At 39.0% G+C, this 12,412-nt stretch overlaps 1 protein-coding gene across 4 annotated transcripts in view; it reads left to right on the plus strand.

Moving 5' to 3' along the window:
• capn3a (calpain 3a, (p94)) overlaps nt 1–12,107 on the plus strand; it is a 41,083-nt gene extending 28,976 nt beyond the window's left edge. The window contains exons 14-21 of one of the 4 annotated variants that reach the window (XM_017351625.4): nt 1,381–1,494; nt 1,630–1,687; nt 1,764–1,828; nt 4,070–4,138; nt 4,220–4,298; nt 4,384–4,524; nt 7,390–7,448; nt 11,071–12,107. In XM_017351625.4, the coding sequence (XP_017207114.1) occupies nt 1,381–1,494; nt 1,630–1,687; nt 1,764–1,828; nt 4,070–4,138; nt 4,220–4,298; nt 4,384–4,524; nt 7,390–7,448; nt 11,071–11,097 (612 nt within the window). In that variant the 3' untranslated portion in view covers nt 11,098–12,107. 4 annotated transcript variants of the gene reach the window in all.
• Nucleotides 12,108–12,412: the final 305 nt, after the last annotated feature.

A 12,412-nucleotide genomic window follows, 5' to 3' on the forward strand; every position in this document is an offset into this window, starting at 1 on the left:
ACTAGATGGTTGAAATTGGTGCCGTGACCCGGATGTAACTAATGTATAAGGGCATGAGTGGATCAGTTTATATTCACTGTGGTAAAGGGTTCACACTGTGACCTGGATTGGAGTGAGGTTTAGGGGGTAAGTGTAAAAAGGGCCATCTTGTAGGAGCTATGTGAGTAAACCTTACTCCTCACGTCTCAAGTAATGGATTAGTGAACTAGCTAATAGCTTAGTTATTTAGTGTCCTTGTTAGTGCATCCACTGCCTATACCTGGCAGTTTGAATCCTGCTTAGTTCTAGGACCAGTTAAACTAAATTGTTGAAATTGGTGCCATGACCCGGATGGAAGTGAGGTATAAGGGCATGTGTGTAATGGGAAAAACTTGTATTTGCTGTCACAGAGGAATTACACTGATCCTGGAACACAGATTGGAGTGAGATTTAGGAAGATGAGTGTAATGGAGGCCATCTTGTAGAAACTATGTGAATTCACGCTCCTGATCTCAAGAGGTGAATTAGTGGCTGAAGCTAGAGGCTGTGGTTTGTAATATCTTTATTGCAACACCCACCTTCTATGCCTGAAACACCAGTTGAATCCTGTTTCAGTTTTAGCACTGGTTAAACTAAATGGTTGAATTTGGTGCAATGACCTGGATGTAACTGAGGTATAAGGAGATGAGTGTAATGTGGATCCGTTTATATTCACTGTGGTGAAGGGTTTACAATGATACTGTGATCTGGATTGGAGTGAAGTTTAGGGGGGTGAGTGTAATAAGGGCCATCTTGTAGGAGTCATGCGAGTAAACCTTACTCCTGAGTTCTCAAGTAATGGATTGGTGAATTGGCTTGAAGCTTGGTTGTTTAGTGTCCTTGTTAGTGCGTCCACTGCCTATGCCTGAAACAACAGTTTGAATTCTGCCCAGTTCTGGGACCAATTTAATTAAATGGTTGAAATTGATGCCATGACCTGGTTGAAAGTGAGGTATAAAGGGATGAGTACTGGGAATCAGCATGTATTTTTTATGTTTAAGGAGTTACACTGATACTAGGACACAGATTGGAGTGGAATTTAAGGGTATGAGTGTAATGGAGGCCAACTTGTAGGAGAGAAGTAAACTTCACTCTCCTTACCTCTAGAGGTGGATTAGTGACTAAATCTAAGTGTTGTGGTCTTGATTGTCCTAATCAGTGCACTGAGCTCCTATGCCTACAACACTAGTTTCCACAGTGCGAGAAGAACTAAAAAGATTTAACTGGTGCTGTGACCCAGATAAAATCTGTTGACAAATCTGTTGGCACTTTTCTTCAGAGAAGATCATTTGTACTAGTTTTTCTCCATATTTGTCAAAATTGTTCTAATACACGCAACTTACAACTCTCATGTCTGATCAGCCTTCTCCGGCTTCAACTGGGGAGGAGAGCGAAGAGGACCAACAGTTCCTGTCCATTTTCCAGCACATCGCGGGGGACGTGAGTACTGGGGAGGCAGTGAGCGCTTGGGGGAGTGTGAGTATGGTGGTGGGGTGGGACCGGTAATTGACCATGCCAGTGGTAACAGTGGTAACTGTTCAGATCCTATCAGATCCACTTTGTCGTAACAAATACAACACCTGCCTTTCTGTTTCTTCTTGTATTTTGCAGAACATGGAGGTCTCTGCCAACGAGCTTAAAGATGTCTTGAACAAGGTGGTGTCTAAACGTATGTATATATTTGTATAACAATTTTGGCAGATTACTCTGTAAAATGTTGTCAAGAAACTATCTGGTATTCACAGACAAGGACATTCACACCGAGAGCTTCAGTCGAGAGTGCTGTAGAAGCATGATTGCCCTCATGGACGTATCCTTTGTATCAAGTTTGAATGCTCTTGCTATCTGTTTTGAAGGTAATCAAGCAGAAATGGGTTAGAGTCATGTTGGAAAAATCCATCTAAAGGAATTTGGTTTCAAATTTCCGCTAATGAAGAAAAGAAAAATCTGGTAATATTTACCCTATGTTGTTCCAATCAGGCACCTTAGAATTTCAAGTAGGAATCGCTGCCGCCCAGGGAGCTTTAAGTATGAGTTATGCCACAAGTAGCTTGTGTTTAGGGTTGTGGTATATATTGATGTTACTAAAACACAACAGGTTACTGTGAGGTTGGTTTAGGGTTGTGGTAGGTGTAGACGTTACTAAAACACAACATGTTACTGTGAGGTTGGTTTAGGGTTGTGGTAGGTGTAGACGTTACTAAAACACAACAGGTTACTGTGAGGTTGGTTTAGGGTTGTGGTAGGTGTAGACGTTACTAAAACACAACAGGTTACTGTGAGGTTGGTTTAGGGTTGGGGTAGGTGTAGAAATTACTAAAACACAACAGGTTACTGTGAGGTTGGTTTAGGGTTGGGGTAGGTGTAGAAATTACTAAAACACAACAGGTTACTGTGAGGTTGGTGTAGGGTTGGGGTAGGTGTAGACGTTACTAAAACACAACAGGTTACTGTGAGGTTGGGTTTAGGGTTGTGGTAGGTGTAGATGTTACTAAAACTTAACAGGTTTCTCTTAAGTTGGTTTAGGGTTGTGGTAGGTGTAGTCGTTACTAAAACACAACAAGTTACTGTGAGGTTGGTTTAGGGTTGGGGTAGGTGTAGACGTTACTAAAACACAACAGGTTAATGTGCGATTGGGTTGAGGGTTGGGGTAGGTGTAGATGTTACTAAAACTTAACAGGTTTCTCTGAGGTTGGGTTTAGGGTTGTGGTAGGTGTAGACATTCCTAAAACACAACAGGTTACTGTGAGGTTGGTTTAGGGTTGTGGTAGGTGTAGACGTTACTAAAACACAAAAGGTTACTGTGAGGTTGGGTTGAGGGTTGTGGTAGGTGTAGACGTTACTAAAACACAAAAGGTTACTGTGAGGTTGGGTTGAGGGTTGTGGTAGGTGTAGACGTTACTAAAACACAACAGGTTAATGTGCGATTGGGTTGAGGGTTGGGGTAGGTGTAGTCGTTACTAAAACTTAACAGGTTTCTCTGAGGTTGGGTTTAGGGTTGTGGTAGGTGTAGACATTCCTAAAACACAACAGGTTACTGTGAGGTTGGTTTAGGGTTGTGGTAGGTGTAGACGTTACTAAAACACAAAAGGTTACTGTGAGGTTGGGTTGAGGGTTGTGGTAGGTGTAGACGTTACCAAAACACAACAGGTTACTTTGAGGTTGGGTTTAAGGTTCGGGTAGTTGTAGATGTTACTAAAATACAACAGGTTACTTTGAAGTTGGTTGAGAGTTGAGGTACGTGTAGTTGTTACTAAAACACAACAGGTTACTGTGCGATTGGGTTTAGTGTTGGGGTAGGTGTAGATGTTACTAAAACTTAACAGGTTACTCTGAGGTTGGGTTTAGGGTTGTGGTAGGTGTAGACATTTCTAAAACACAAAAGGTTACTGTGAGGTTTAGTTAAGGGTTGTGGTGGGTGCAGATGTTAGTAAAACACAATAGTTTGGACTTAGTGTGGACATGTCATGTAGAAGATATAAAAAGTCACACTCATTTGGAGCTGGCTCCAATCTTCGTTTATACCTTTCTTGAGAATTTTGTTCATCTTCAGAACACAAATTAGGATGTTTTGGATTAAATCTGAGAGCTCCCTCATCCTTCTTTGACAGCAACAATTCGAAGACATCTAAAGCCAAGAAAACATCCTCAAAATATTCCATGTCATTTCAGTGGTTGAATTGGAATATTGTCAAGCTACTTTTGTACTTTTGTACACACACTTTTCCACTCTTCAGAGTCAGTATATTGTGCACAGTCAACCAATGTGCAGTGATGTATACACTAAAGATCCAGCAACACTTTCGTACACTATAAAAATGACTGTTCGCTAATGTCTGCTCTTCCTCGTCAGATCATCAGGGTGATTGTTTACTATGAGCAATGTGATTCTTGTTTGTTGCGCTGCTGATTCTAATGGCGATACATCTTATTGCCCATAGTAAAAGCTTGACAATACAAACGTAAACACTGAAATGCGAAAAAAAATATTGAAAAAGACAAAAGTGTGTACAATGCTTCAAGCAAACCTTTCTTAATCTGAACCACACAGATGGATGGAACAGGAAGACTTAACCTGCAAGAGTTTAGACAATTGTGGAACAAAATCAAACAGTGGCAGGTTTGATTTTTTTGTCATTATACCCTATATAAATCCCAAAACAAAGACCGTCACATGCTGTAACTTACATTTTGTTTGCAGGAAATCTTTAAGCGCTATGACTTTGATCATAATGACACTATCAGCAGCTATGAGATGAGAAACGCCATCAATGACGCAGGTCAGTCTTGAGTTTTGAGTTCATGTGTTCATCTGTTGCGCTGAAGGACATTCGACTAACCCTGCTGGATTTGTTCACTGTACAGTCACGTGTCTTGTGTGTCACTCAGGGTTCCGTCTGAACAACCAGCTGTATGACATCATCACCATGCGCTACGCCAACGAAAGCATGAATGTCGACTTTGAGAGTTTCATCAGCTGCCTTGTGCGACTGGAGGGGATGTTCAGTAAGTTGGCCAATATATTGTACTATGATTACACTAAAAGACTTTATTCTGATTATTTAAATCTTTCAGGACTTTTTTTTCTACTGTTTTTGTCTTCAAACTGCTCTTGTGTGCAGGATAAGTATCTTATGCCAGTGTTTCTCAATCACGTTCCTGGAGGAGCACCAGCACTGCATGCTTTGGATGTCTCCTTTGTCAGTCACACCCATTACAGTTCCTTCAGTCTCTGCTAATGAGCTGATGATCTGATTCAGGTGTGTTTGGTTAAGGAGACACTGAAAATGTGCAGAGCTGGTGGTCCTCCAGGAACATGGTTGAGTAACACTGTCTTATCCATCTCATCCCATCGTTAATTTCGAAACATTTTAAAGCTAGTAGCAGGCTTGAGTCTTAGATATCAGGCTAATGTCGTTATTACTATAGATATGAATGTATTTGTGATTAAAGATAGCGAGAAAGTAAAGGAAGAGAGAATTATGTGTCTGTAAGGGGAACTATGTGCATCTCTTAGTGTCCAGCATTAGCACCGCAACTAATAGTAAAAGTATGTTTTTAAATTTAAGAAAACGTTACAGAGAAAAAAAAATAACGGACAATTAGCTGGCAGCTAGCTATCTGCAACTCTTACATGGTCGCCCACTGAAGTTAAACAGGGCTGCGCCCGCTCAGTAGCTGGATGGAAAACCACACAGGAAAGCTAGGTTGCTGCCACTAGTGGTGTTAGTGAGGCCAGCAGGGAGTGCTCAACCTGCGGTCTGTATGGGTCTTAACACCCCAGTATAAAGAAGGGGACTCTATACTGCTCAGTGAGTGCAGTCTTTCAGATGAGACGTTAAAAACTGAGGTTCTGACTCTTTGTGGTCGTTAAAAATCCTCTGTCCACCATAGCCTCCTAACCATCCTCATATTATAATTGGCTTCATCACTCTTGTCTCCTCTCCACCAATCAGCTGGTGTGTGGTGTGCAAAATGGCTGCCGTGGCGTCATCCAGGTGGTTGCTGCACACTGGTGGTGGATGAGGAGATCCCCCCCCACCCCCCATTGTGTAAAGCACTTTGAGTGTCTAGAGAAGCGCTATCTAAATGTAAGGAATTATAATTATTATTAATATATTGTAGCGACGCAGTGGCGCAGTAGGTAGTGCTGTCGCCTCACAGCAAGAAGGTCTCTGGTTTGAGCCTCGGCTGAGTCAGTTTCTGTGTGGAGTTTGCATGTTCGTCCGGGGTTCTCGTGGGTTTCCTCTGGGGGCTCCAGTTTCCCCCACAGTCCAAAGACGTGATACAGGTGAATTGGGTAGACTAAATTGTCCGTAGTCTATGAGTGTGAATTAGTGTGTGTGTGGATGTTTCCCAGTGATGGGTTGCGGCTGGAAGGGCATCCGCTGTGTAAAACATGTGCTGGATAAGTTGGTGGGTCTAAGAGTGGAGAACATGAGTCTGATTCCAGCGACGCTCCAGGGACAGACGAGTCTTCGCTGAGGCCATCTTCCAGCCTAAACCACGATGAATGAAGTTCTGCACAAGACTTTTTGGCCAGCGGAGAAATTAAAATGGTCGTGCCAAACTGAGTCTGGTTCTCTCAAGGTTTTTTTTCTTCACTCCCATCAGGTGAAGTTTTTTTTCCCTCTCCGCTGTCGCCACTGCCTCGCATGGTTCAGGATTAGTATAGATACGCATCGATGAATTGGCTCTTCAGTGTTAGAACTCTCAGTAATGATTCAATCACACTGAACTGAGCTAAACTCAACTGAACTGAACTTAAACACTAAAACCTGAACCACACTGTTCCAGTTACTATGACCATTTATGTGAAGCTGCTTTGACACAATCTACATTGTAAAAGCGCTATACAAATAAAGCTGAATTGAATTGAATTGAATTGGTTCATTCCGCTGTGGCGACCCCGGATTAATAAACGGATTATCTAAGCCAAAAAGAAAATATAAATTAATGAATATTAATTATGTTCCCATAATTTAGGTGCGCATTAAACTGCTAAACTGAAATGTCACATAAAACATTTACGAAACGGCACCGTTTCCATCCAATGAGTTAGAGGAAAGAGGACCCCACCCCCCATCCCCCACCAATAGTTACTAAATAGTAACTCGTGGGCCCTTAAAATCATCCTAACTTTACCTGTCAGGCGGCTCCTCTGGGAGAAGCCACTGTTGGTTGTTTTTATTTATGTAATTGACGAAGATGAAGACTAATGGCAATGAACGCAGTTATAAATGGCTTTTGATGTAAAATCACGATGATGATAGACTCTGGCTGAGGCGTTTTAGAATGGCCAAAACAACATTTCACAAATTGTGCAACAAGGTTTGTCCACTAATGGTTGGTTTGTTCATTAATGCCGTCCTATCTGAAAGAATACTTTTCTGTTATCACTTGAAACGTTAAAACAAAATCACATGACTTTTTTCAATTCAACTGGTAAATGTGTGTGTGTTTTTTATGTTAATCTTACTCAGTTGTGCATGCTCATTTTTACCAATGATGCAGATTTTAGTGTTTCCCTTAAGCTTTATTATGTGATAGTCAAAATAGGTGGATAAATATGGCTTTTGACAGCAGACTAATGCAGTTATTCAGCAATTCAGAAAGTGACACTAGTGGCCATTAGGAAAATTACAGCTAGCTTCTCATTGCTTGTGCTCATGTTTATACTTGTAAACCATACAAGAGATTTAAAATTTTTGACCATTTTGCCTTTTTTATGATAGGACAGAAAAGGAAATGACAAAAAATGAAGTGAGGGAGGAAGAGGGAAGGGGATAGGATTAAGAAAGGTCCATGACAGCTAATTTGGTATTTGTGTATATTAAAATCACACAGTGTTCAAACCTGTTTTTCTTATAGGAGCATTCCAGGCCTTTGACCAATGTGGAGATGGCAGCATCAGGCTCAGTGTACTGGAGGTGAGTGATTTGGATCATTTAACAGAGTAACGTCTAAGATCTCTACATCAGTACTGTGCAAACTTGGTCATGGTAGGTTCCTACAAAGTTTAGCAATATCCTGCCTCACTCCTCTGAACTCCATCCTTCTTCCCAGAAACCAATCGTGCTCAGCCATCCTGTAAGATGTTTCAATCATTCAACAATCATCAAATCAAACACACATCAGTGAATTTTTCATGTAAAGTTACTGTTAATGTGGTTTGTTTTCAAAGGTTCTGTACGTTTGCTGTAATGTACTTTTCAGCACAAACAAAATAGCAGTAAATACTGAAACAATTCATAATCATGAGTAAAATAAAATAAAAATACAGACATAGTGGAGGTTAAAACTATGACAATAACTACCTGTAATGTTCAAGAATCTGGACGCTGAAGCAAAATCAGTGATGTACAGTAATTGATGTTACAGTTCAGACGGCAGAGAGACGCCACGTTGTGTTGCCAAAACAAGCATAGAGTGTTGCTTTTATAATTTTAATTTTACTGTATATATATATATATATATGTATATATAAATGTTTTTTTTAAATAATATTCTTGTTTTATATTGGCTAAAATAAAAGCTGTTTTTAAAGGGCTACGATACCCCCTTGTTTCAGCAGGGTGTTTTTACACCTCTACTTTGGAAAAAGTGAGGAAAGTGGGCTTGTCCAGCTCTTTTTAGGGGGGAGTGTTGGAGGAGCAAAAGAGGGAGGGTCTGTAAATAATTTGCATAAAAATGGGAGTTGGCATTTCCCGGAAACTTAGATGCACACGGCAGGTAGCATCAGAAAGCTGTGTGTGTTACAAAATGTTTCCTGTCACAAAATGCAGTGAAAATCCTACACGACGGTAAGTTTGATTGTTGTGCTAAGATGTTTATACTCGGTGTTCGATACGAACTAACATTGCCATCTGAATAAACAAAGACCACTGGTTGCTCACTTACCAAATCTGTAGAGACAGGACAATTAACACCAACAAGAGCCGCGTCTTTATTAAGAGGAGACGAGCAGCAAATCCGGATCTCACTATTTCCAGATGAGAAAAGCTCAAAGGTAAACAATGTTCTTGAGACACGTATTGTTGTCGAGCGTCCCGTGCACTGTAATCCACACGTGAGTCCAGCTGCGCTCTCATAGAGAGAAAATGAAAACAAAACCTTCACTGTAGCAAATTATAAAAGCAACACTCTATGCTTGTTTTGGCAACACAACGTGGCGTCTTTGTGCCGTCTAAACACTGTAACATTAATGAATATTAATGAAGTTGCACAATAGGGCGCGCTGATTGATTTGAACCAAGCCTTACTCATACATTAATGCAGCACACTCAAAAACGTAATAAGGCACCCTCCGGTACAGACCTCCAGTCTACACACTGGAATACACCCTAAGAAATTCATGGTCGTGACGCAGCTTCAAAAATTTGTTTCAAACCGAAAGTACAAATTTGCTCGAAATAATGCAAAAACAACCAATTTTCATTTTTTTGTGAAATATATGTTTCCTAATAGCGTTTTAGCAGTGTGGGACACATATACGACTGTCAACAGGTCAAAACATGTGTTTTTGTGTTTCGTGACCCTTTATTGTTTTCGTAACCATTTTAAGGTGCCTAATTACCCTAACTTGCCTAATTAACCTAGTTACGCCTTTAAATGTTACACTAAGCTGCATACTAGTATTATGAAAAATATCTAGTCAAATACTGTTTACTGTCATCACGGCAAAGATAAAATAAATCAGTTATTAAAACTATAGAAATGTGTTGATAAAATCTTTCTGTTAAACAGAAATTGGGGAAAATATAACTCCGCTTTAACTGAAAGCTGGAAATGCGTCTCTCATATAGCAACCTCTTGCGACAATCTCTTCAATGCGGCGCCTCGCGGTACTTGCAAACAAGTCATTTAAATCATATTTATTATCATTTGACAGTAACAGAGGAACATCGACCAATGTAGCAAAGTAAAAGTAATGATTTTTCTCTAATAATTTATTTGAGTAAAAGTACACATTTTTAAATGTACTCTAAAAGTACACGTTACTCAACAATTTTAATCAGGTAAATGTATTGAAGTAAATGTAATTCGTTACTACCCACCTACTTTATCAGGCATGGATATATAGATATATATTAGGGCTGTGCAATTAATCGAAAATTCGGTTTCAATTTCGATTGTTGCTTCTAACGATTACGAAAAAACATTAATCGAGATAAACATTTATTCCATCATATACCGTCCCCTTTCCAGTTGTACACATTTGTTGCTCTGCAAAGCTCAGTTCCTCGTGAAAATGTGTAAAAAGCATGTGCTGTAATGTAACTTTTGCAGCATGGGATGCGCATTATTCATATTTTTAAAAGCGTGAAAGAGCACATGCTGTTGCTAACGCCATCTTAATGAGAGCGCTTTTATGGTCAAATACATGCACATTTGTGTCAGAATGCGGTGTTTAGAGATTTTTCATATTAACCCTCATTTGTGTTATACACAAACGAGTTGAGAATCAAAAGACACGTGAAAGAGAAACCATATCAGAGCCGCACTATTCTTAAAGTGACAGCGTGCAATATTCCTGCTGCCGACTGTTTTTATTATTAATCAAACAACAAAAGGAGAAAATGCCTCACTGCTCTTGTCTGAAGGACTTTTGTAGCTGAAGTTTTTTTTTTCTTACAGTGCGGATGCTTGAAGCACAGTTTAAACATAACAGATTTAATAACTCATTTCTAATAACTGATTTCTTTTTATCTTTGCTATGATGACAGTACATTATATTTTACTAGATATTTTTCAAAATACTAGTATTCAGTTTAAAGTGACATTTAAAGGTTTAATTAGGGTAATTAGGCGAGTCATCGTATAACAGTAGTTTGTTTTGCAGACAATCAAAAATATATATTGTTTGAAGGGGCTAATAATATTGAGCTATTAATATAGGTTTCAAAATATTTAAAACTGCTTTTATTTAAGCCAAAATAAAAAAAATAAGCCTTTCTCCAGAAGAAAACATATTATAGCAATTACTGTGAAAACTTCCTCTGTTAAATATAATTTGGGAAATGTTTATATATATATATGTAAAAAAATAAAAAAATCACTAAAGGGCAAATAATTTTGACTTCAACTGATAATCGTTTTGAATAACCGTGATTACAATTATGACCAAAATAATCGTGATTATGATTGATGATATGATGATAATTGATTTAACACACACACACACACACACACACATATATATATATATATATATATATATATATATATATATATATATATATATATATATATAAATATATATATATATATGTATGTATATATATATATATGTATGTATATATATATAGCGATCGTGATTTTTGAAAGTTTAAAAGTACTTCGTAAACGTTTATTATTACCATATGTTTAGCCTCCCTGTAGCCTCCTTGTTGTAAATAGATTTTAGCCAAAGATCATAAGAATCTTTTAGGATTTCCAAAATTTGACCAAATCATGGATGAAATCACAGTTTAAGCCATGCTCTAATTTCTAATGTTAAAACCTTTCCATGTGATTAATTTCAAATTCTGCCTATTTTCTATTCCCCCCCAGTGGCTCCAGCTAACCATGTACGCGTAGGCAAGCTACAGATCCAGGTGAGCCCGGACTTGGCAAGGACCAGAACTACCAGCTTTTACCTCAACACTCAATGCTGCCAGACTACTGTTACCTCTTTCTCTGTACCTCAGCTCAACACGACTGCCCCTCTACATTTATCATTTATAGAGGGTAAGACGGGTCTAATGTTGGCGGGCAGCACATTTGAGGCAATCTTTCAGGGGCACTGTGCGCAAGCAGCTTTTGAGGCATAAGTCATCCTCAGACGATCTTCTGTCATAACTTGTTCTTTGAAGTCATTACACATGAACTGCATTCAGTTTGTCTACACTAGTGTCACAGGCAGCGTTTCTCGCTTTTCCTCAGCTAGCCTCAAAAACGCTTATGTATTATAGCCCTGAAATTCCTCTCTGCTATATGCTGATGGAGCCAATAAACTATAGATAACAATATAAATAACTCAATAGTTAAAATAGGAAGGAATTGAAGTCAAGTAGATTTGGATATAACCTTCAACAATATCACTTACTGATACAACTGACTACTTAAATTGACCTTTCATACTGAAAAACAGCCAAAATTTGATCCACATTTGAATGCGGAGTTAGTTCTACACTTAGAAATCATGACAACATCCCTTTATCAGAGAATGCCTTTCCATCTTCACCTCGACTCGACGTGCTGTCCATCCCAACTTCTCAGTCATGATTTGGTGATATCATTTAGGAAATAAAGCATACATCATTTGTTCCCCCTTTCAAATCCTGGTTGTTTGGGAGACAGGAACATGGTGAAGAAGGAGGATCATAAAAAACTGAAGGAGGAGGAGAATCATGGATCTCAAAACCTCAAAGCTCATGATGGACGGCAACATTCAGGGTCTTACCTTAATTACTGTGGGTGAAGATATGGGTCGAACCTAGGCTTTTTTTGTGTGTGTGTGCTTGACCCTCATTTAACCTATTGTACAAATGAGTGTACTGACTTTACCTTGTTTAACTGAATAAATCATTGTGTAGTTCTTGGCTGAAGTGCTTTCCAATGAAAAAAGTCTTTTTAAAGCCTATTCATTCACACATATGTGCCGATTGTGAAATAAAATGGTGATTTTCCATATAAAACTAATTTGGTAGAAGGGTTACATGTTCAAGTCAAAAGTAAAACAAGCAGGTACTATAACTTTTTTTAAGCCACCATTGTTATTTTGACCAAGATTAGTGCTGTACTGTACTTGACGGAAAATGTTAATATCAATATAACATCCATTAAAGCAGGGGTGCTCAATCATGTTCCTGGAGAGCCACCTTCCTGCAGATTTCAGTTGCTACCCATATCA

This window comes from Danio rerio, chromosome 17, assembly GCF_049306965.1.
Source record: "Danio rerio strain Tuebingen ecotype United States chromosome 17, GRCz12tu, whole genome shotgun sequence".
Lineage (NCBI taxonomy): Eukaryota > Metazoa > Chordata > Actinopteri > Cypriniformes > Danionidae > Danio > Danio rerio.